General features: G+C 39.1%; 2 protein-coding genes across 2 annotated transcripts; both read right to left on the minus strand.

Annotated features, from left to right (window-relative positions):
* Nucleotides 1-1,868: 1,868 nt before the first annotated feature.
* LOC104843028 (keratin, type I cytoskeletal 15-like) lies at nt 1,869-7,041 on the minus strand. Its single transcript, XM_010585718.1, has 8 exons — nt 6,502-7,041; nt 5,717-5,799; nt 4,614-4,770; nt 3,959-4,120; nt 3,688-3,813; nt 3,324-3,544; nt 2,455-2,480; nt 1,869-1,951 (listed from the first exon to the last, which is right to left on the minus strand). Exons 1-8 carry the CDS (start codon nt 7,039-7,041, stop codon nt 1,869-1,871), a joined length of 1,398 nt encoding a protein of 465 aa, XP_010584020.1.
* Nucleotides 7,042-12,724: 5,683 nt separating this feature from the next.
* On the minus strand, nt 12,725-18,245 carry LOC104842920 (keratin, type I cytoskeletal 19). Its single transcript, XM_010585577.1, has 8 exons — nt 17,781-18,245; nt 15,968-16,050; nt 15,468-15,624; nt 15,048-15,209; nt 14,769-14,894; nt 14,407-14,627; nt 13,556-13,584; nt 12,725-13,017 (listed from the first exon to the last, which is right to left on the minus strand). The coding sequence occupies exons 1-8, from the start codon at nt 18,228-18,230 to the stop codon at nt 12,986-12,988; spliced, it is 1,260 nt and encodes a 419-aa protein (XP_010583879.1). The 5' UTR covers nt 18,231-18,245; the 3' UTR covers nt 12,725-12,985.
* Between the last annotated feature and the right edge of the window lie 5,647 nt (nt 18,246-23,892).

Here is a 23,892-nt window from a genome sequence, read left to right on the forward strand (position 1 = left end):
ATCTAGCATATAGGAAGTGTTTCCTCTGAAGTTCAGCCTTTTCAAACTGGAAAACATGCCATACAGTTTTCATCAACACATGCTGATGATCCATGGAAAAGACAAAAAAACTTACTTCAAAACCAGACACGGCTCTCCATTGTCAGGCTGGCACTATGGGACTTGGTTTTAGTCAGCTATTTAATCCACAGAGTACAGAATGAAAGGATCAGAGTAAGAAAATAAAACCTTGTCAGCAGATGGCACCATTGGATGGTGGATGTTCTTTGTTTCATAGGCAGGCCCAAGCTAGCGGGAACTGAGGAATGCAAAGTGTCCTGAGTTGCTTTATTTGGGAATTGGAACATGAAAAGCAAACTGAACTGAATTTATAGGCTGCAGGTTAAGTATAGGGAGAATATTTTGACACCTACATTGTACAGGTAAATATCCTGTGACCTCACTTGTTGATTCAACTCCTCCATCTGAAATACAAATGGATAGCAGCCTTTGGCTGTAGAATTTCTCTCTTGCCGAGTGATAACATATAATAGTCACCTGATTTCTGGATCAGGAAGGAATATCATTTGTACTGTTCGGTTTTTCTTTTCTGGTAGATTGTGGTGTTGCTTTGCTGAAGTTTGCGAGAACCTCTTCTCAGTTCTTTCCAGTGAGAATACCAGCGCTATGTATGTTTCTTAACAGTGGTATACAAATGATCCTGCAGCCTCGTCCATGGCTAAACTGTGCAGCTGGTGGCAGCAGTGTAGATTTTTTTTTTTAAATGTCAGTAAATAGAACACAGAAAAATAGTGGCTCTAAGGAGGTTGGAAGGAAAATAAAATACGTAATTCTAGAAATCATACTGGTTTTATAGATACTACTATGTGGATTGAAATACTCAATGATGAGGCTAACAACAAATTTTCCAAACAGGTTATGTTAGCAAAATACAGCATTTATGTAAATGATTTATATGCTTCTGAAGTTGAGATTTAGTAGCCTCTTAAATCTTTATTAAGCAACTCCAATTACACTGGTGTAAATTTGCAGACTAACTTATTGCTGAGAAAAGGCAGTATTGCTAATACAACAGCTACAGTAATGACACAGGCTGGTGAGTTTCTTCCTTATATATGAAAACCAAAATAGTCACAGCAAACTCTGCTTGAACAGTTCATTTCACCTGGACTTTGCCTAGTGCTTCCTTGAGAGCTAAGGGAATTTGCCTTTTTGCTGAAGGAAGTGCAGGAACATAAATAGATATATGGAAAAATACGAATTTTTTTCAGAGGTGCATTTTATTCGTGCATGAATTGTACTCATGTTGTGCACTTTGAACCCAGAACAAAGAGCTTAAGGGTTTTTTGCATTATCTTCTCAGGTTTTTTACTGATATTAGCTTCAGATTCCTGGGAGAATCTAATGGCACTTTATATCTGTTTGTCATCATCTTTATTGTTATTATTAAAGTTATTACTGCTATTGTTGTTATACATTGAGCACCTCTTGTTTTGGGTTATAGGAAGCACTGTGTTAGGGCGGGTGTATGGTCATGTGTATGGCAATGCCATACTGACTTCAAAAAAACAACATTAGACTGGACATATTTGCACGAGCAGAACAGAAACTTTATTATGTAGGTTCTTTCATAAGGAAACTATATAGCTACTGGCAGAAAACAAGGTTGCCATCTCTGACCCATAGAGCCAAATGATTGTGTGAAAAGGGAGAGCAAATTTAAGGAAAGACATCAAGCTGTTGCACATTCTTGGATTACATTCTTGTGATTTGGTGAAAGTAAAAGGATATTTCTCCTAGCAATAGTGTATGTGTAGTCTGCACTGGTTTTATATGGTGTCATATGCAAGAAGGGATTCAGTATTTCTTTACTGGAATCTCCTTTCATGAGTAGAAACAGGTTTTCCACCATCTTCCATGCCCATGCGAACTCTTCCACTGCTCAGAGGTGCTGTTAAAGGAGAAAAAAAAAAATTCAACTAGGGAAAAAAAAATACACTGCTAACACACTGAAGAGCTGTGTGATGGGGGTTTTTTTGTTTGTTTCCTCACAAGATCTTTTTCTCATATCAAAGGGGGAACTGCCTTGACATCTTATCTTCTCTCCCTACTGGTCCTCATCCAGTAAATCTTCAGAGTGCACATCACATGTTGGTGTTGGATGTATCTTGTATGTTGTGTGAATCAGCAGAGGAGCTTAGGAATCTTTGGGAGATTTTTGTATTTTAGAATCCCATGAGTTCAGGCAATCATTTTGGCAAGCTACTGGTTTCAAAAGCGCACATGAATAAGATAAAGTATTATATTTTTGTCTCTAAATGATAAAGAATGTGGTCATTGCAGAGAGAATGCAATCTGTGTTAGTAAGAGGAAATCCAAAGCAAAAAAGATAGGTTTATTTAATCCTATTTTGTCAATTCATTTCAACCCCTCTTTAAATCAAAATTTTCTTACCATCCTTAGGGTTCACTCCTGACATCCTGTAGAAAAGAAGAAATATTTGATTAATGACCATCACCAACCCTGTCCACTGAAACCATTGATCTATTTAGGAACCACTGCGTGTGAATAGCCATGATTTCACACTGCTTCTTTCAATGGGTTGTTTCTCAGGTGTGTGGTTACTAGTGTTATTGTTAAGGTGCTTTCTGCTTTGAAGGTCACTCCTATCTACTCAATAGGAAATAGGAACAGCAGTCAGACCTGTTCTTGGTCCTGGTATGTCTCTATATACTTCTCTTCTCAAAGTGGCATCATCTAGAAACAATATAAGGAGCTGATTCCTCCTCAGAAATCAAAAGTAATTCCATGTGTAGATCAGATATGGGAAATGGGCACTAAAACGTAGACTTTACTAAAGTAAGCTGTGGTCTGTACCAAGTTCTTTTCTAGTTGGGAGTACTGGTGTATGATGATGAATATTTTCACCTCTGTGCACAACTGTAGAAAACCAAGAGCTAAAAAAATACTGAGAACAGGTTTTTATAGGTTATTTCAGGCTGAAGGCTATTATTCCAGTGCAACAAGAGGATTATGTAAGACATACATATGGTGCCTGGTGCCTTCTATAATTCATTGTAGTCAAAATGGTTGCATTTATATTTTCAAATCATCAGCAAAATTGTTCTAAAGATTCAGCTTGAGTTATAGCAACACCTGGGATTTTGCTGGGCATCTGTTTTGCCAGTACTCTAAAGGCTGCGTGTGCAGTGAATGTAATTTAGTAATCTGGAGTCAGTTTAGCAACCACAAATTACTGCTTTACAATGCATCATGTTATTAACCTTATCTAATCATCATAGGATTTGTATATAGCAACGTACTGAGAGTCCTGGCCCTCCAGCAACTGGCGGTACGTGGCGATTTCCTGCTCCAGGCGACTTTTGATGTCCATGAGCATTCTGTACTCCTGGTTCTGACGCTCCATGTCGCATCGAAGTTCACTCAATTGTTCCTCAACACTGGTGATGAGGGCCTGAATCTGTGCCAGCTGTGCACAGTATCGTCCTTCTGTATCTCTCAGGTTGGCTTCCAGTCCAGCTTTCTAAAGCGGAATAACGTCAGAATAGGTTAGCATGCAGATTTTTCCCACAGAGGGGGAGTCTAAGGAGAGGCAAGATAGGGAGGGAGGAAGGGGAGAGTGTAGTAGTAGTAGTGACTTGTGATGTGCTTGGGATAGCTCCATACCATGCTGAGCTGCGACTGGAGCTCAATCTCCAGGCCCTGGACTGTGCGTCTCAGTTCTGTGATCTCTGATTTGCCGGTCTGTATCTCTTGTGTATGGGTGGCTACTTCACGGTTCAGCTCATCAGTCTGAAAGAAAAAAACAACTGTAAAATCATGTACATATTCCATAAAAAAATTTCAATTATTTTGAGCAAGGGAGGGCCCATCCTATCTGCTGGGGCAGTAATAATGGGGCAATGCATCAGTTTGCTGTTTATTGGTGTAACTATACCTGAGTGAAGAACCAGGCCTCAGCATCTTTACGGTTCTTCTCAGCCAGAGCTTCATACTGTTCCCTCATCTCAGAGAGAATTCTGGTCAGGTCGATGCCAGGAGCCGCATCCATTTCCACGTTGACTGTTCCACTTAGCTGATTTGAATACTCTTTCATCTCCTGGACGGGCAGAAGGCAGAGGACACAAAAAAGATTAGGCTTTCTCTTCTCATATACTTTCTGCCATGAGCAATCCATGCAGTGGTACGCGGTACTTTTATTATCAATTATCATAGGTGGAACACACATAAAAAACGTTTATCACATTTTATCTCTCATCACACGTGCTTTTCTACTCTCTGTATACTCACACACAACACACACATATTTACATGTGACTTATATGTATGTTTCTTTTACTCAGCTTATCTATCATCCCAGTAACCTGTCAAGTGCTTATGAATGTCAAACTGAAACGAATAGGTCTGAACAGTTTGGAATCAGATAAAAGCTTCTCAGGGCACACTTTGGATTCTTTTAATATCAATTTTCTTCTTATTAAGCTGCAATGTTGTCATTCTGGTTTTTTTTGTTTGGATTTCCTCCTCCCCACAGGAGAGGCATAAATTCCAAAGGGAAGTAATTTCCTCTCTGTACTGATACGGACTCTCACCTCCTCGTGGTTCTTCTTTAGATAAGCCAGCTCCTCCTTCAGTGTTTCAATCTGCATCTCCAGGTCAGCTCTGGACAGAGTCAGCTCATCCAGGACTCTGCGCAGGCCGTTGATGTCAGACTCTACACTCTGGCGCAGGAACAACTCATTCTCATATCTACAGTTTAAAAAAGAAACAAGCACTGGAATATGTACAAGTTTGCATTCAGTAGAGCCATAAAACTGTGAAATTTTATCTTGAATGTAGGAGGAACAGTGGGCTATAAATGAAAACATGTATATTGAAAAGAAGTGTAAAGGGAGTAAAGATGTTTTTTCCAACGTCCAACTATGACATGTGAAACTACATGCATTGCCATCTGATTTTTTTCTTGAGGAGTACCTGACATTTCACTTTGCAGAACCTAATAATGATTATCAGCATCAATAGAAAAGTTGTCACACAGGACAGTCCATTTGCAGTGTCCTCTCAAATTTGGTGTGAAGGAAAGCACAGATTGCCCAGCTCTGCCTAAGACAACAGAGGAGAAAATACAAACCTGCAGGTATATCACTGCAAGATAAATCAGTTGTGCAAGTATCTTTATCATCTTTTCAGCATTGTCTGATGTACTGCTGAGTCCCTGAGCTGGATAAGCCCCAAATTACTCTTTGTCTGTCTTTTCTAAATTTCAGACTCTTTGAGAGAGAACTACTGCAACTGAACAGCGATCTCTTCACGCCACTCGGTTCTTTTTAAGTGAAAATCCCAACCTATTCCTGTCGTCTTTTCCCCTGTGATTTAGGCTAGTAAAAATAGTTAAGAGCATCACTAAAAAACTCAGACATGAACTATAATTTATTATGTAAACAGCTCAGTGATCTGGATACTGTGTTCTATCAGGTTTGTATTCTGAATTGATCCTTCATCACATTGATTCTGTTTGCCAGGGTTTTTTTCATGAGAAGTTATTGAGGAAAAATACTTATCCATAATTTTGAAATGTGTCCTTCAGTGACTGAAGAACTTTATTTTCTACATAAAATGTAATACTAAACTTCAGAAAACTGTTTTAAGAGAGAGACAAAGAGAGAGAAGACAAATGTACTGCAGGTAAACTTACTTCAGTCTGAAGTCATCTGCAGCCAGCCTGGCATTGTCAATCTCCAGAATGACTCTGGAATTGTCAATCGTAGCTGCAAGGATCTGGCAGTTAAGAAACACAGAAAAAGGTTCCTGTGAGTAATGGTGAAATATCATGGTCCTGAGTACATAGTAGGTAGTTATTGAGGCTGTAAACCATCAAAGAAGGTAGAAAAAAAATGGACCTCTGTTGTGATGTCACTGGTTAAGCATGCTTTTTGGATTGCAAGAGCCATTTCAATTTATTATGTTGCTCTTTGGTCACACTGTAATTCTTACAGCTTTTATAGAGAAAAACCAAAAATGCTAAGCTCTTTTCCACAGTCCATATGCAAATAAGAGAGCTGAGATACCCTTGTGTAATATTAGAAACATGATGAGAAAATACATTTGTACAACACTTGATCTTATCTGTAACTAGGAGAATTATTTTTTCAGCCTTTGAGGCCTACCTTTCACATTCTTTACTGTTTGATTACTGAATAGATATATTGATAATTCTAAACACATTTTGCCGTGTTTTGCTAACTTTTAGTGCAATAATTTTAATATCAACAAATGTCACATTTTCAGGATAACATATTTTATTTTTAAATTGAGAAAAAGCTACTCTTTTCTGCTAGAATGCTCATAACCACAATATATTTGGGGTTGGGGAATTCAATATTTATTTTATAATTATTTTAGCTTATTTTGAAGAAGTGGAATATGCAGTTCCACAATTCTAATGCATTCTTATAACTCCTCTAGATTTCAATGTCATACCTTGTCTCGGAGATCTTCAATTATCTTGTAATAATTACTGTAGTCCCGGGCTGGGCTGGTGGGAGCTTGCTTCTGATACCAGTCTCGGATTTTAATTTCTAAATCGGAATTTGCCGCTTCCAGTGCTCGTACCTTGTCCAGGTACGAAGCCAGACGGTCATTCAGATTTTGCATAGTTATCTTTTCATTGCCAGAGAGAAGGCCATCACTACCACCAAAGCTACCACCAACTTCAAAACCTCCACCAAAGCCAGCTCCTCCACTAAAGCGATAGGCTGCACCACCACCAAAGCCAGAGTAGCCTCCTCCATAACCACTGCCAAAACCAGAACACAATCCACCACCATACCCACCTCCTACAGAGGAGACATATCTAGCTGAAGAGATGGAGACACCCCTCCCACCAGATCCCCCATGTATGCTTGGAGCTCGGTAGGTTCCTCCTGTTCGGACTGAGGAAAGGCGAGAGCTGCTGCTTCCACCACCCCCAAAGCCACCACCACAGGTAGAAGAAGAGCTCTGCATGAAGGAAGTAGCCATAGCTGCAGCACAAGAAGGTGCTAAGGTCAGTTATTCAGCTTGGTGTAGAAGAGGAAAGTATGTGTCTTCACTGCCCTGGTGCTTCTTTTATATCCTCAAGATAGGGTGTTGGGAGAAACCCAACCTGTAGCCCTCCCTCCAAAATTTCTCCTCCCTAGAGGTGAGGCCAATTATGATGACATTCCTCACAGAGCTGGCTGTACATCTCAGGGGCTAGGGCTTGGGTTTTCTTTTTAATTAAACAAAAGGGATGATTCAGATGAGTGTTTTTTCTTCAGGCTATAGTTTTGAAACTTGGAGTTTACTTCTCTGACATTTAAGAATGGAAAAACAAAGTGAGTCCAACCACACCCACTTACCCATTTACAGCAATCACCATGGCTATTTTAAGAAAATTAACTTTTTCAAAATGAAGTTTAAGTAAGACTCTCCTTTCATTGAAAAATGTACAATCATCAGTTCATCTCACCATTATTTCTTCTTTTTTATCCATTTTTTTCTCCACTGAAAATTTGAAATTGAATTTTATGTGTTCTTGTTCCTGTTCTTTGCTTGGAACTAATATTTAGATTTTGGAGTCTGAATTTTTAGTACAAAAAGCATATAATCATAGCATTGTGTGAGGAACAATTAGCATCCATCAATGTACAAGGAAGAGTGGGCACAGTTCATTTACTAATGCTTGTGAAATAGTCAAGAAGGGTAGTACAAGATGGAAATAATTCAGTTAAAAGAAGAAATGTGGGAGGACTAAGTTCCTGTTACTTTTGGAAAATGCAAACAAATTGGGTTTAAGATGAAACTGTTCAGATAGCAATAACTGTGTTTGATGCCAATATGCACTATGAAATGAAGCAATTTTTGAAAATAAGATTTGAGAAGCACTTAGAAGAGTCATCTTAATACCTCATTTAAAGTCGGAGTCTGAAGCACCAGTATATTTCAGATGTAATAATTTGCTAGTGAAATGCAAAAGGCAGTAATTCAGTAATACAGCTCTGTTCAATAGTGCATAATTATGGGAAAACATATTTGGGAGATTTTTAAGGAAATATTAACTGCTTGTTTACCCTGCTGGGGTGTGTCACTGGGGATAATGTGTGTGTGGAGAGTGTGGCAACAGTGTGGAGTTTGAAGAAAGAACCCCATTCTCTTTGCATGACAAGGTGACATTCTTCAGATGAAAACCACAAGTTGCAGTTGAAGAAGTAGGGGTATGGTAAGACAATAAATTGGTACTGAGGCACATAATTGTTTAAGGAAACAGGGGGTTGAGAGGAGGGAGAAAAGCAGGGACAAAGGGAAGGTGGGAGGAACTTTCTCTGGTCTCTAGTTTGGAACCACCAAAATTATTTTAAAATAAAACTTTGAAATAAAGAAGAAAAATGATACGTTTGCTAACAATATAATAAGGAGAACGTTGGTTTTAGCACAGTTTTTGATGGTACGTATCAACAGAAAATGAGCTTAGAATTCAGGATGGGTGATTGCAGATAAACTGAGCCTCGTACCGGTTGTTGGAATACTGAGGGGTTTTCTGAAATTTACAGTTGAGACTTTAATGCAGCCTCAGGGAAATGTGCAGCCTTTTTAGTAGGGGAAGATGTGTACTTGGGAAGAAAGAAACATCCAAAATCTAACTGTGGTACGCAGCTTAACAGCCTGGTTCTGAGAATGTCCACTCATTCTTCAGCTGATTAGAAAAGACAGGGTGTTTCACAGTTGTGGAAACATGTTTCAAACTGAACCTGGACCTCTGCCACCACAGTTCAGTTTTGCTGTTGGGCAGATTGATGGTTCTGTGTAGCTTGCCAAATCTGTGTGTATCCAAGAGTTAGTATCTCAGGAAACAAGTTTAGGCAAACTTTCCTAAAGATAAAAAAGTTTCTTTAAGACCCTTGTAATTTAAATATCCTAAGGTGTGCAAGCTGCTAGGGTCTGTTTAACTCTGAGTGATCCCACAATAAGCAAGATCAAATTCCATTAAAAAAAAAATTAGCAAAATCACTTATGGGAAACACCATAAACTTTAACAGGAAACTCTGGGGATTTTTCATTCAGTCTTCTTTCATTCAGTCTTTATAACTTCTTTGGAAGCTTGCTGGTGAAACTGACTTTGCTGCTTTTTAAAACGCCCTGTGTGTTATTCTACGTTGTTATCAGATGAACACTTATAAAAAACAGGTAGCAGATATAAAGCTGTTTCTTTCCTGTAGAATATTTACCATTGGGAAAAATTAAAATAAATCAAGCAGACAATACAGATTATGTCCAATAACATAATTCAGAATACTGTAGTGGTGGGGATTCTGTGGCCTTTTCAATTTTCTGTAAACCCTCAAACTCAGATCCTTAGGGTGTGTCCCCCATGATCAAAAGCTTGTAAATGCGGAATGCAGCCCTTGCAGACCTGAGGCTTATCCCTGCCTTCATTGTCTTCACTATTTGTTCTTTCATATTAAACAACTACTTCTAAATAGTTCCTAATATTTTACTAGAAATTGTCAGTAGTATTTTCAAACCAAAGGAGAATCCAAGGAAAGGTGCCTCAATGAAGCACTGTGAAATTTGGAGGTGGTCGGTTATGGATCATTTATTTGCAGCTTGCTTCAGTTGCTGTGTTTCACAGATATTTTCCTAAAGAGAAAAAAACTTCACTTTTGAGAGTTTACTTATGAACATTGACTCTTCTGGTGAAAGAGAAATGGTAAATATGTCCGTACCTGTACACTGAGAGCAGACTGCTGGCAAGTGTGTGTGTGTGTGTGTGTGTGTGTGTGTTCAGAATTCACTCACTCATGCTATTTATTTATATAGATTTTGTTGTTTTATTACTGTCTCCACATTGAAGACTTCTATATCAAAACCCACATGCGTTATCACATTTTATAATAGACTATGTAAGGCAAAGCTTCCTTTGGTGAAAATTAGATACAATTTGGTATTTACATTAGTAAAAGTTTAGAAATCAAAAGTGTTTTGATGAATCTAATTTCATATCTGAACTTGAACAAGTATGTGAAAATCATCTGTCTTTATCTGAGTTCTAGATCTAGGTATAATTCTACATACAGTCATATTCCTCTTTTCAATTATTTTTTCTGCATTTTAGCTATGTTCTATCTGTCATTTAAAAAAAAAAAGCAGTTACATTTCTCTAAATTCATGAGGTTTGGAATGCTTCCAGATTCAAAAACTTTTAGGACTTTAAATGAACATCTAAAATCAGTGCTATCTCTGTACTGGTAGAGATCTGTGTTGCTCTGTTCATTCTTCATTTAGCTCTTTTCTGCAGCTGGAATGTGAACTTCAACCTACAAAATTTTCTTCTTATAGTCTATACAAGGAAATTGAAGCCTGCTGAAGTAAAAAAAAAAAAAGGTATTTCAAGCTTATGCCTTTATTCTGTTCTTACTAGCTTCACTCTAAGATTTCTTATCCAATGCCTTGACACACAGTTTCATAATTTGCACAGTACTCAGCATTGTACTTGTGGTGCATAAGCTCCTTGGTTTGTCATGCTTCCACGGATCTTTCCTGGAAGACATCCCCTGACATGTCTATGCTTTACAAACTCTTTTATTACTTCTGTTACGGGATTAATGGAGTTGACACTCTTTAGCCTCTCCTTTCAGGAGGACAGAGAGTTCCATTCACGAAGCAGCTTGTTTATCATCTCAGTCTTTGCTGATAAAACCATCATGCAGACGTTACATACCTTTAGAAAACACTTTTTTTCTGAACCAAACTCTAGAACTATAGTCTCTGAGTGATTTTATGTTTAACATTTCAGCAGAAATCCTTCATTACCCTACAAATAGGGGACAAAATCAATACAATTATAAACTGAAATTAAAATTAGACTATAAAAACAAGAATTCCAGCCTTTTCAAGATTCTTTCAAGTCACTGAAGCCCCCAATTTTTTTAGCAGGGTTTATGAATTCATTAAATTCTTGGCACTTTTAACCTCTTAAACACTGTTAAGCTGTTAACCTTTTAAACACCTTTTTTTCTAACCATGCATTTAATTCAGTCTTTGAAAATAAAACTCTTTGGTCAAAATATACATTTGCAAAGTGTCCTTATAACTTATAGTTTGCATTCTTTGAGCACGATAATTTCTTGTCAGACTTTTGCATGTGTGAATATACAACACAAGAAATCCGCACCAGTAATCTCATACTCTGACTAATTTTGTCACAAGAACTCGCTCCCAGGGAGTGAGATCTGTTAAAATTAAAAAAGAGACCTGGAGTTGTTTGTTCTTTTATCTGGGAGGGATTCCATGTCTAACTGTTGTAGGGAATAATTTTGGTACAAAACATTTATTAGAAAATGTGTCAGGACTGAGTAACAGCCTGTACTGAAGCATTTAATGCACAAAAGCTTTCTTCTTCTTTTCCAAAAGCGGACACCATATAAATGGGTGAGCTTCTGAAGGACCACTTGGATTTCGTGTATGCCAGTGCTTTTCATGCCACTGCTCCCTTTTAGTTCTGCACTTGTTTCCACCAGAGCACCTTAGTCCCCCTGTTCTTCCCATCTCATCCTGTTCTCTGTATCCCTTTGCTGATTCTTACTTTTTGTGACTGTTTTTCTTTCCTGTCACAGTTTTTCCCTGTCATAGTGAAGCCACTGCCTAATGCTATCATGCTAGATTTCCAGAGGCTAAGCTGGGTTTGTCTGTGTCAGTACCTGATAACTGATGTTGACAGGTCACCTGAGTCACTGCTGAACCAAAACAAGCACCAGAGCCTCTTGATTGAAGAGGATTGCCCAACCTTGATAGAGGAGGTCCATAGCTTTGGTATGCCTCTTGCTATGTGAACACTCCGTTAATCTGTTATGAACATAGAGTTGTGAACAAGTTGTGAAATAATTATTCCCTCCCAAGTCCAAGGTGACAAGTGCTGAGGAATTTGATGATGTCTTCCTGAAGCACAGGCTGCAAGATGATCCACTCTGGGGGAGTGGAGTATTGGGCTACTTTTAGTCTGGGCATACTGTTGTTTCAATTTTACCCTCTGTTGATGAGATAACTATGTGCCTTTTGTAATAGTGGGAGGTGGGAATGTGATAGGCTATAGCCATGATTTTGTTTTAGCACAAACCCTGAAAAGTTTCCTTGGCTTTGGGCTTGCAGCGGGATAGTTGGAAATGAAATTACTGATTACATGTAGAATTTCAGCTAGGATAATATCCTTTCAATGGCATGAGAATGTAGGTGGCTAAAAGTGGTGCTAAAGCTTTGTTACCTCCTTATGAACTGGGAAAGTAAGTGAAGAAATCTCACGACAGTTTCTCACTCCTCTTTGTTTCTGTAGGAGTTACCTTAAAGCCATTTTAACAGCTTTATATGTTACCCTAACAAAATGTCTCCTAGCTCTTGCTTCTTACTGGAGTCACTTAACATCTCACTGCTACTGCTCTTCAGAGTGCACAGCTGTAGTAGTCAGAAACAGAAGTCATTCCTGTATTCGCACTCTGAGGGTCTGAGGATGCTGTTGCCTCCATATTCAGAGCTCCTGCCAGCAAGAGGAGCTAGAGAAATCAGAGATGGAGCTCAAGCCACAAACAGACATTGTGAGCATTAACCTGTCAGGGAGGCTGGCTAGCTATGTCCTGCCTGATTAAACCCAAACTTCAGTAACAGTATCACAATAACTCAAAAGAAGTTAAGATTGCAAGAAGATGATCATCTTTATTAGAGTAGATACAGCAATTCAGTACATGAAAGAACTAGAAATAATTGAAAAGCTAACCCAATTTGCAAATTAATCACCACTAAATGGATGAATCTACCTAAACTTTGTGTGGCCAAGGATTTTCTGTGCTTTAAGATAGTAATTTCCAGCAGTTTAGAGTGATTCCTCTCCGTTTCAATTCCTGTGTGTTGTCTGCTTTTTCTCATTTTGAAGATGACATTTGGAGGACTTTCAGTACTATTTTCCACCTGCCAGCTTGTCTCTTTTGTCTACAGTAATATGGAGAGAAAGAACAGCAATTACTTAAGTATAATACACATGCGACCACTCTGCAATGGGTGCTGAGCTTAGTTTATGTCTCGTCTCTCATTCCGTTCTCTCAGAAGTTTTCTTCTTCATAGCATTGATTTGAATCATACATCACTTTTACAATACAGCTGACCTTTAAAAGCTCAAGGCAAGTTTTACTTGCATGTTCATACAATTCCCCTGAGCTGGCCAAACTTAAATTTATTGTATCCTTTCATCTGGGGGAATGATTAAGCATTTTGTGCTTTACTTAGCCTTTACTGTAGCATATTCTGAGATTTTTTTCTGATGTCTTAATGTCCTTTAATGACTGAAATTTGTTAAATTCTAGCCAGAGTCATCATTTGTTACTTATTAGATTTTTTTTCTGTGACACAAATCAGTGCAGCAGCCCAGTGTCTAGTATGGACACAACTACCATAATATATGTATATTTCCTTTTAGAAAATAAAACTTCTTTCACTCCTAAAGGTTTCCTGAAAGAGAAAGAATCCTTACCACCAGTTCCAGAAAGGGAGCCAAACATCCTGTAAAACAAAGAGATAACAGTTGAAAGGAGAGGTAACACATAAAATGCTGTGTGAGATGAGGATGTATGAAAGCAAATTCTCTATTAATCAGGTACATTTTGTACATAGTCAGAGAAGAGATGGTCATCTCCTTGCTCTCCCTCTCAGCTCAGGAGAGGGAATTGTTGTAGGAAGTATATTTTTAAACAACTGCAGTGGGAAAAGTGAATTATGGAAAAGAAGGGATAGAGGAAATCAAAACCTTTCAACTCACACCTCGGTTTTTTTGTTCCAGGCTATGAGATATTTTCGTCCTTGAGGCTATATGTGAAATGACACATAGCTGTGCTCCCATGTGGGAGGTCACTTAATGGCTGTCTGAAAATAGCTAGCTTGTCTGCCTTCACTTCTCTTCAGAATATTTTCTTCTGCACTGATTCCTATGAGGCAAGAGCTATTTAACTGTTAACAGGAAGTTTATGGGAATTTGGTGTTAATCCTTATATTCTGTAAAACATTACTAACTGCACTATGTTTCCTGCAGGTCAAGCAGCTAATGACTAGTTATCACTTTAACTGTTAGTTGCATTTAATCTCTTGTACTGTTTGTCAGTTTGCCTTTTTGTTTAAAAACTCATTGAGGAACTCACTTAATGTAAATGGAAACTGTAACATTTCTAGCTCCATCATGGTCCAGAAAAATTACTTTGTTAAAATTTTAGAACCCCAGGAGTATTTGAAGTTGTGTTTACTGTGGTGCTGTGGCAAATGAGCACGATGGCATGGTCAAACTTTATGAGGCTAAGCAAAAAGATTTCTGCGGCAAGCAGAGTTACTTACTGGGACTCCTGGCCTTCCAGGAGTTGTCGGTAAGTAGTGATCTCTTGCTCCAGTCGAGTCTTGATATCCATGAGGATCTTGTATTCACTGTTCTGGCGCTCCATATCAGCTCGGAGCTCAGCCAGCTGCACCTCGATGCTTCCAATCAGGCCCTGGATCTGCGCCAGCTGGGCACTGTAACGCCCTTCCGTGTCTGCCAAGGTGCTTTCCAGCGCGGCTTTCTGAGAGCAGAGAGGTTGAAGGGGAAACCACAAAAAGGTTGCCGCCAGATGCAAGACTCCTTGTAGGGAGGGGAATATGTACCCATTTCACTTGGGGTGGGGTGGGGTGGGGGGTGTCATGCAGTGCAAATTTTAATGTACCATGCTGAGCTGGGACTGAAGTTCTATTTCCAGCCCTTGGAGCGTGCGTCTCAGGTCAGTGACTTCGGACTTGGTGCTCTGCAGTTGTTCAGTATTGACAGCTACTTCACGGTTCAGCTCTTCAGTCTGAAACAGGAAAAACATTACATGAGAATTATGGGGCCTTTATAACTAGAGGTCATAAGGCTTTCACAGCAGTGTTCTATGTATTTTAATAATTATTTTGTTTCTTTCATGGATTTTTGAGGTAGTATTTGTATAGTATGGAGTTTTTTCTACCTTGCTGTGGAACCAGGCCTCAGCATCCTTCCTGTTCTTCTCAGCCATATGTTCATACTGGTCTCTCATATCAGCCAGGATCTTGGACAGGTCAATACCTGGAGCAGAGTCCAGTTCAACACTGACTCGGCCAGCAACTTGCCCTCCCAGGGCACTCATTTCCTATGTGGACATGGCAGAGGAAGACAAAAGAGAACACAATCATAAACTGAAAACATTATGAACCTTCCATTCTTTCTTCAAGGGCTAAGGTTGGACTGACTCCCTTTAAATACTTGCAGGGGGTATTTTTAGTCTCCCAGTCTACACAGAAATCTTTTCTTCACTGTTGGAGAGCTCAGGGCAATCCTGAGGGACTCCACATTTCCACACACTGTTTTTCTGATGTCACTTTCAAAAGTGTTTCTTGGTTTTTTTTACCTCCTCATGGTTTTTCTTTAAGTAGGCCAGCTCCTCCTTTAAGTTTTCAATCTGCAGCTCCAGGTCTGTTCTAGCCAGGGTCAGCTCATCCAGGACCCTGCGCAGGCCATTGATGTCGGCCTCCACACTCATGCGAAGAGCTTGCTCTGTTTCAAACCTTAAAAAAGCAAAACAAAACTATTCAGGTTAGCTGATTAAGCCAGCCAACCATGAAACATTATTTGCTATAAATGTGTCTGGTTTTGTAGGATTTTATGATGTAGCAAATGTTGTCCAGCATTAGACTTTTCTCCACATATTTTACATGATATAAAATTTTCTGTGGTACAGATGGTGCTTTCAGGAAATACATAAAGGGCTGAACTGCAACAACAGGATCAAACTAGTGTTCATATAGAGATTTTATAGGCATTCCTTTCTTTTTTCACAGCTGCTGCCCTTTGGCTCAACAAGGATTTTTGCCTGCTCAAGAGACCTTTTTCCTTTCAGAAATTGCTCACTTGGTTTTGAAGTCATCAGCAGCCAGCCTGGCATTGTCAATCTGCAAGACGATCTTCGAGTTGTCAATAGTGGCATCAAGGATCTACAAACAATGAGAGTTCATTGCTGAGGCTGAAACAACTATGTTATCTTCTTTCCCGATCTGAAGATAAAAGAGTTAAGATTCTATTTCATCTGTATCTACACCACATAGGAGTGTATTTTATTTGGTCTCAGTAGGAAAGTATCAATGATCTATAGCAAATATGTAGCACAGATTTATCTGTGATGGCACAGATTTATGCCATCATTGTCCATTATGGATAGGTCCTCTTACTCTTGTCTGGCATATGAAGTGGCTTTTAGCTAGAAGTCCCACAGTGAGACAAAACTGCATGCTGTCTTAGAGGGAGAGGGCTTTGGTGAGCCAAGGGGTAGGTGATGTTTTAGGACGGAGGCAAGAAACTTATTTCCTGGAGAGATGCAAAGGAAGCAAAGTCTGCAGACCCCTCTTGGCAGAATTTGTTCTCATTACACATTTCCTTAACAGTAGGAAGTGATTACAAGGTCTGTATGATTTTAAAATAAATGACATGTTTGTGTTTCGTAAACAATATGGGTTCATATTGCATTTGTGTAGTCTTTGAACACATTTTTATTTCCTGGAGTATCCAGGATAGTGTTTATTGATTCTTCTAATGCTTCATGAAAGCCTGTAAAGGAAATTTTGTTTATTTAGAAGTAATGCCTGTTAATTTTTACCTAGAAAACATGTCTTTTTTGCCTGCCACTTTTAAAACTCAAAAGGTTATCCACAAAACCAGCTGGAGCAACATTTTCTCTCCCCTAACTAAGGGGAGTAACAGACAGGAGGGAAAAGAATACTAAAAGGATAAAATGTAATTGCCATTTCTGCCTTTACTGAAGCTCAGTTTTTGAAATCAGGAGAGAAGCTGAATGGGTTGAAGCAAAGAGAAAGTAAACTGCGTGGGAGCGGTCATGAACTCCAAGCTGAACTGTGAAAACTAAACCTCAAGTTTTCTTTCATTTATTTACATAGCTTAATCAGCTACTACCTATGTTTTCCGGGGTGTGTATCATCTCAAAGCAATCTGTTATCAGGTACCCATGGGCTATTGAGGCAAATACTGCATTTACGTATAGGATTTATTACTTCATGTCTGCTACTTCCTTTTTCCATAAGCCAAATGTTTCAGCACTCTTATTTCAATTCCAAGCTTAAGGAAGTGAAATGTGAAAGAAAAATAAACATATGGTGATGAAATCTTGAGCTGCTATTTTCACATTTACAAAATTGTACTTAACCAATTCTTATTTTTACTGTTAAAGCAGTGTGTATGTGCTTCTGAAGCTTTTCAAGCTATATGGCAGGTAATAGATTACAGAGATAGGCAGGTTGCTGTCAGTGTTTGTCTCTCTTTATATTTATTAGTGTATATATATGGTCATATATATATTGACTGGTCATATAGGTGTATATGACCAGTATGTATGTGTATATATATGTGTGTGTATGTATATATATCTGCTTTGTTAAAAGCAAACGTTATCAGAGAATTAAGTACTAAGGCATCTCAGACTGACTGTTTTGTACATTCTCTTAGCTAACATTTAAAACAGTAGATAATTCCAAACTGATAATTTTCTTTATCCACCCTGCCCAATCATTGCATATTCATTTCAGCTGCCTCTCCTTTTCATAAACTCCAATGTCTTCTGGGTATTTTCCTGGTGAAGTTTTTCTCTTTGGGTTTTTATGCTTCCTTCTTAAGTGCAAATCTAGGGTGATTTTTAATAAATATTAACACCTACCTTGTCTCGAAGGTCTTCAATAGTCTTGTAATAAGGACTGTAATCCTGAGCTGGGCCTGGTCCTTGTTTTTGGTACCAGTCTCGGATTTTAGTTTCAAGATCAGAGTTTGCCTCTTCCAGTGCACGCACTTTCTCCAGGTAAGATGCGAGGCGTTCATTCAGGCTTTGCATAGTTGCCTTTTCATTTCCTGAGAGGAGGCCATCACCGCCACCCAAACCACCACCATAACCACCACTAAAGCTGCTGCTAAAACTACTTCCATATCTACCACCCAGGCTGCTTCCTAGGCCAGAAGAGACAAATCTAGCAGAAGAGACTGACACACCCATGCCACCAGATCCCCCATGGATGCTTGGAGCCCTAAAGCAACCTCCACCAAAACGGACCGAGGAGCCACCAGGTCCCCCTGCCACAGAAGAGCTAGTTTGCCTGAAGCTGTAACTGGCCATGGTAAGAAATACCAAGGACCTAACCCAAGCTGCAGCTCACACAGTTTGTGATCCTGAGGCAGGAGTGTGTGCTCCGTTCCCCCACCCTACCTCTTTTATGCCTGTGACAATGGGAGTTGTCTCCAGAATGTGTTATCTGAGACTGTGGAATTTATCAGCCTTAAGCCTTCTGCCAACACGGCAATTCCTCTTATTGGTCAGTTGCTATGAAGTGGGCTGTGTTTCTTTCCCAAATACCTTCACGCACAGGAGCTGATTCCCTCCCCCCGACTGTTGCCTCTTGAAGCAAAAGGTGGGATTCAGAGGAGGTGTCACCCTGCTGAGGGGAGCATTCATAAGTCTAGTTATAGTTTACCTATATGGAAGCAAAAGGGCTGGGAGCGCACAGCCCTGCTGCAGCCAACACTGCGTCCATAGCAAAGTCACACAATGACTTTCTTCATGTGATCTCAGGAAAGAGTTTTAATACAGAGTGATTAAGTTAGTGAATTGGTAGACTCATAACAGAGCTCGAAAGGAGTCCAAATGGTGAACAGTATGTGTGGACCTTGACAAAACAGGTTCCCACCCCTCTTGTTTTCCTTATTTCCGTTGAGAAAAATTCTTTCAGAAGTTAAGATTTTAACTGTTTCTTTCTTTGTTCTCAGTTCCTTTTGGGCTGACAGTAGAAGAGAGGGTCTGACAGAGAACATGCCTTGTCTGAAAGAGTCTTGTTTTCTACAGAAACAAGAATCCTTTTCAAGGAACCATAGCTATAATTGTAGCAGAGATAAGCATTGAACTTCCCTGAGTACCTGGGGAGTGAGCAACAACAGAAAAAAAGTACCTGATTATACATTTAGTCTTTTCATTGCTACTGAAAAGGAGAAGTATCACTTTTCTGGTCTTTGAGATTCATGAAAATGTTATTTCTAAAATGTTCAAGTCCTCTGCTATCCAAGACAAATTTTTAAAAGCAATGTTGCTTTTGTTACTGCAAGCTCCTCCATGAGCATCCCTAACATACAAGTGGATATTCACATCTTTTCTTCCATTCTCTTTCTTTCACTTGCCACCCCTCACTTCCTCCAAACCTCTGGGACTCCTCAGGAGAACTGCTTTAAAGGAAAAAGGAGTAAGCTGGCCTACCAGCATTTGCAGCTTTCCAGGAACAATGAGGCCTGGGCAGAAATTCTGCCACCTACAAGTGCTTCCACTAAACAGAACCTTTGGAGCACAAGATGCATGCTGTGATGTGTCAATGAGAAATCCATTTAATACTAAAATAAAGAATTAAAGGTAAGCCAAATGAAATGCATACTCTGTGCAAGGGCCTGTCTAGTCTTTCTATACCCATAAAAAATGCATCAGTTATTTTAGACCACACATTAGGGCTGTACTCACTGTGTACAGGGAGAAATGTCAAAATGCAGGGCAAGTATAGGGAGGATAAAAGAACAAATATACAAATTGGAAGCTGGCCAAGGCACCTGTATCAACAGCCCCATTGGTCTGTATCTAATTATGAGGCTGTATCAGAAAGAGGAATTCTGCAGTGACTCAGATGCAGAATATATCACTTGACATATATGTACCATACTTTAGCTGACTGTGATGCTGTAGCCTAGGGACATCACAGCTGAGTTCTTTTCTTTCTGTAGAGACTGCTGCATTCACACAACTCTCCAACTTGCACAGTGAAACTGTACAGCCTTTCCTAAGAGATACAGAGGGCACTTCTGTCTGCCAAAGACATGCTGGTCATTCTTTCTATAGATCTGAATGTCCTGTTCAGCCCTGGGTAGGAAAAACCCGCCCAGCAGGTAACTGTTCCAAGTCCTGTGAACAGGTGAAATAATAGTATCAGAAAGTTACAGTCTGCCTGTAGACCAAAAGAAAGCTACAGAAGAACAGTTATTTTATTGTTAAATATTGAAGTCCATAGTTAGAGCATAAAGAACCTAAGTCCATGTGCTTTTCTTCACTGAACAGAAATGTGAGAAGCTTAAAGGAGAACAAATACTGGTGTATTCTGATTTGTCTCCTGCTGCAAGGAGAGGGGAACATCCTTCTCTCTAGGTACTCCTTCATCATTCCCTAGACTCCCATGTCAGGACCTCAAAGCAGTGAATTTGGGGGTTTTGCAAAATAAAATGCACATTTATGATGCTGCATAATATTTTATGATCCAGCTCATGAAAATTGGAGCCTGGAAGGCCTCTGCATTCCCTGTGAAACCCCTTGAGTAAAAGCAGCAATCATCATATATTGTACTGTTAGAATATTGATGATGTACTGCAAGCAGGTTAGGTTTGCTTCAACATACTGGGAAAAAATTCCCAAACAATGAACTGCAATTCTTCATGGCAGTTTGGAAGTATATCTGAAAGTGTCAGAAGAGGAAAAGCTGAAGACACACTGTCAATTAGAGTAACTAATCTTAGTTATACCACCAAATATATCATTAGCTTCTACTATCAAATCAGTCCCTCACACAGCATTTTTACTAAAACTGCATTCTGAGTTTCCAGTAAGGTTTTGTTTTCCTTTTAACTTTCCATCTCTCTTCTACTTCAACGGCTGCACATATCTGTTTTTGTTGGAACTCCCTTAAGGTGATAACATGTGCTTAAATGCTTGGAAAAGCCTTTAGTATGGCAAAGTATTTGCTCAAGAAAGAAGGTGCTTTTATCATTCTGCATAGGCCTTTTTTTCTCCCACTACAATAAACCTAATTTATTGTAGGGTCAACTTTTCCCTAAAGGAAATATAAGGAATGGTCAACAAAGGGAATTTCCTTTATCTGCAACTTATCTGAGGGTAAAGGAGACACATTTATAAAAGTGAAGTCATCCTGTAGCCTGGTGCAAACAGTCCACGCCCAAGCTCCTGGCTGAGACCTCGTTCTGCTTTACCTTTATCTACTCTGCTTTACTAGTCACTACTGCTTTATAAAATTGTTCATATTGTTTCAGGTTATTTTTATTAATTCTCCTGTAAACCATTTTTTATTGCCCTTGAATGACACTGGCATATACTTTACTCTTCTCCTGCTACATTTGCTTCCAGGGATTGCTAATGCAATTACAATTAAATGAACTCTGTGAATATTTTAACCTACTTTATTGGTGCCTGCATTTCCATGGAAGCTTCTATGGATGAATGAGCAAAGTCAGGTTATTATTCTGAATTTACCTTTTAAATCTTTAAGTGTTTGTCCCTTCTGATAATTCTTCCTTTCCACCTCTGCTTCCACTGGTGAAAACGTGCTTCTTGACTCTTTTGTCTGCAAATTTTCAGTCTTAATCTCTTCTCTTGCTCCTCAGAACTTTGGCCTCCCCACCCTCCTGACCATGTCATATGCCCTCTTAAAATAACAGCTTAGTAAGTTTTTCTCTCCTATTGAAGATCATAGTCATGAAACATTTATATCTCTTTAATTCAAACACAAAATTTTCTATTTTTTCTTTAAACTTCCTTGTGGGAAGAACCAATGATAATAAGAACTGATCTGCAGCTGGTACTAAAATAACTGTGTTGAATGTCTGCCTAAGATACAATTCTTGGCTTTCTTGCTTTTATATCCCATTGTTAATCTTTTTTTTTTAATCCTCACAAACCTTGCATTGCCATATATTTACTGAATGTGCCAACAGATTCAAAGACAAGAATGTTTATGTGCTGAAAAGGCAGGCCCTAACACATGCACACACAGCTGTTAACAGTTATAAAAGAGGGTAGATAAGAGCAGAGAGCAACACTGTTAACTTTCTCAAAATTACTATTTTTGCGAAGTAGAGGGAAGGTGAAGGGAAATGCACGTGGGTGCCCCGATTTCTGCATTGAAAGAAATGAGAAATAAGGTCATGTAAGGGTTCAGTTCAAAAAGAAGTTGTGAGAGTAGGATGCAGGACAACTCATTTTTATCTGGGGGTCTAGTTCTTTCACGGCAAAAAGAAAATGACGATTCAATGATTTGAGCTGAACTTGAAAGATATGGATTCCTGTTCAGCTACAGGCTGCTTTAGTGATATTGGGACATAATTTAATTTCTCAGTGTTCATCATTTATATAATATTTGAATAGATTAGTGTGAGGAAAATACATAAAAGATCATGAAGAACTCAAACACTTAAATAACTGGGAGCAATGTAAATACTTGGCAAATACTTGAAACTGGATGTGGTGTGTGCTTTTGGAAACACCTCATTAGAGTATCTGTTTCCTAGAAACATAAATAGCTTTAAACTCGACTTCTCTATCAATCCAGAACTATAGTGATAATGCACATCAGGGAGTAAAGTACCTGAGATAGGAAAATAAAATAGATTTTCTTATAGCATGATTAAAAATTGTGTGGGAAGAAAGGATGAGTTAGGACACCAAGCCCTGATGAGTGAAAGACAAGTCACTGGATATATTTTTACACTTCCTTTAACCTGTTATCTGGTTGGTAAATCTCAGCAAGGTATGATGGGGCTGGAAGCTATTATTAAGAGTCAAATGTCTAACTGACGAGACGATGTGTTCCAAAAGTCAGGTTTCTGCAGGCAGCAGCAATAAGCAACTTAAAGGCCGCTGCCAAAACCAAATAGACTAAACCTGTCCCAGGTTGAGAGGAACCAAGTACATGTTGAATGCTTGCCACGTCAGCTGCAGTTCTGCAGTGATTCATGCTGAAAGAGGAGGCTTAGAGCTATTCAGAGGACATTTTCCCATAGGCCACATGGAAAATTCCTACCGAAAAAAAAATCCCAGGCTAGGTAGAAACACAGAGTAGATGACTTTCATACCACAGAGAGATGAGCTATTTTATTCTGCTCATGTCTGCGAAAGATTTGGAGAGCATATTTGTATTTGTATTGTTTATGTTTATGTGCTCATAGATTTATATATTTGTATTTATATACTGATATATTATTTTTTCTCTTGCTAATTTTATAAGAATATATTCTGATCACAGTGACAAGCCATGGCTTCCAGTAAGGGTAGGGCTTTCACTGTGCAAGCATTAAACACATGTTCTGGATCAAATTAGAGAAAACAAGGAGCTCTGTCCACTGCTGATGGATCCTGTCAACTGCATTTGGGCTTTCCTGATCCTACAGGTGGTTTCATACTGGTTTTGGCTTGAGATAAATTCTCAGAGTCTCCAGATCTCTGTTAGGCTCAGTGAGAAAATGAAACTGTATTGCTCTATGAGGGCAAGTCCTGTAGCTACTAATTTGAAAACCTATTGCCAGGGAGGTGTTTTTAAAACAGCTTGTTCTCATAGCAACTATCAGCTCATGGAAACCTGTTCTGCAGCCCTGGTTTTGTCTGCACAGAATGACTGCACACCTTTAGGGAAAGAAAAGGGTATTTCTAACTACTCTTAACAGTTTGCTCTGTTTTCAGATAGAAGTAGTTTATAGGCAAATTTCACAGTATTTGTGTGTATCAGGTGGGTTACCTTCCCGGACAGTCCTGGCTATTAACTGTAACGGAGAACCATGATTTTCCACCAGCCTCTGACACTTGTGTTCAGCTTTAAATCTTCTTTCAATTAATCACTAAGGTTTGTGCCAGCTGTTTAGATATTTTGGGCTGCCCACCATCACCAAATTAAGTTGACTGAAATACTTACTGAGTGCCTTTTCACTCTTTTCTGATGGATTCAACTTTAATAAAAACTGTAAGGTTC

Source organism: Haliaeetus leucocephalus, unplaced genomic scaffold (genome assembly GCF_000737465.1).
Source record: "Haliaeetus leucocephalus isolate CR32 unplaced genomic scaffold, Haliaeetus_leucocephalus-4.0 Scaffold110, whole genome shotgun sequence".
Classification (NCBI taxonomy): Eukaryota; Metazoa; Chordata; class Aves; order Accipitriformes; family Accipitridae; genus Haliaeetus; species Haliaeetus leucocephalus.

Coding starts and splice junctions, on each gene's coding strand:
- LOC104843028 (XM_010585718.1), bottom strand. CDS start 7,041: ATGGCTACTTCCTTCATGCAGAGCTCTTCTTCTACCTGTGGTGGTGGC. Junction 4,121..4,613: donor TAAAGAAGAACCACGAGGAG/GTGAGAGTCCGT, acceptor CTGCCCGTCCAG/GAGATGAAAGAGTATTCAAA. Junction 1,952..2,454: donor AGGAGTGAACCCTAAGGATG/GTAAGAAAATTT, acceptor CTCCTTTAACAG/CACCTCTGAGCAGTGGAAGA.
- LOC104842920 (XM_010585577.1), bottom strand. CDS start 18,230: ATGGCCAGTTACAGCTTCAGGCAAACTAGCTCTTCTGTGGCAGGGGGA. Junction 16,051..17,780: donor TTGAAGACCTTCGAGACAAG/GTAGGTGTTAAT, acceptor CATTGTTTGTAG/ATCCTTGATGCCACTATTGA. Junction 15,625..15,967: donor GCTGATGACTTCAAAACCAA/GTGAGCAATTTC, acceptor TGCTTTTTTAAG/GTTTGAAACAGAGCAAGCTC.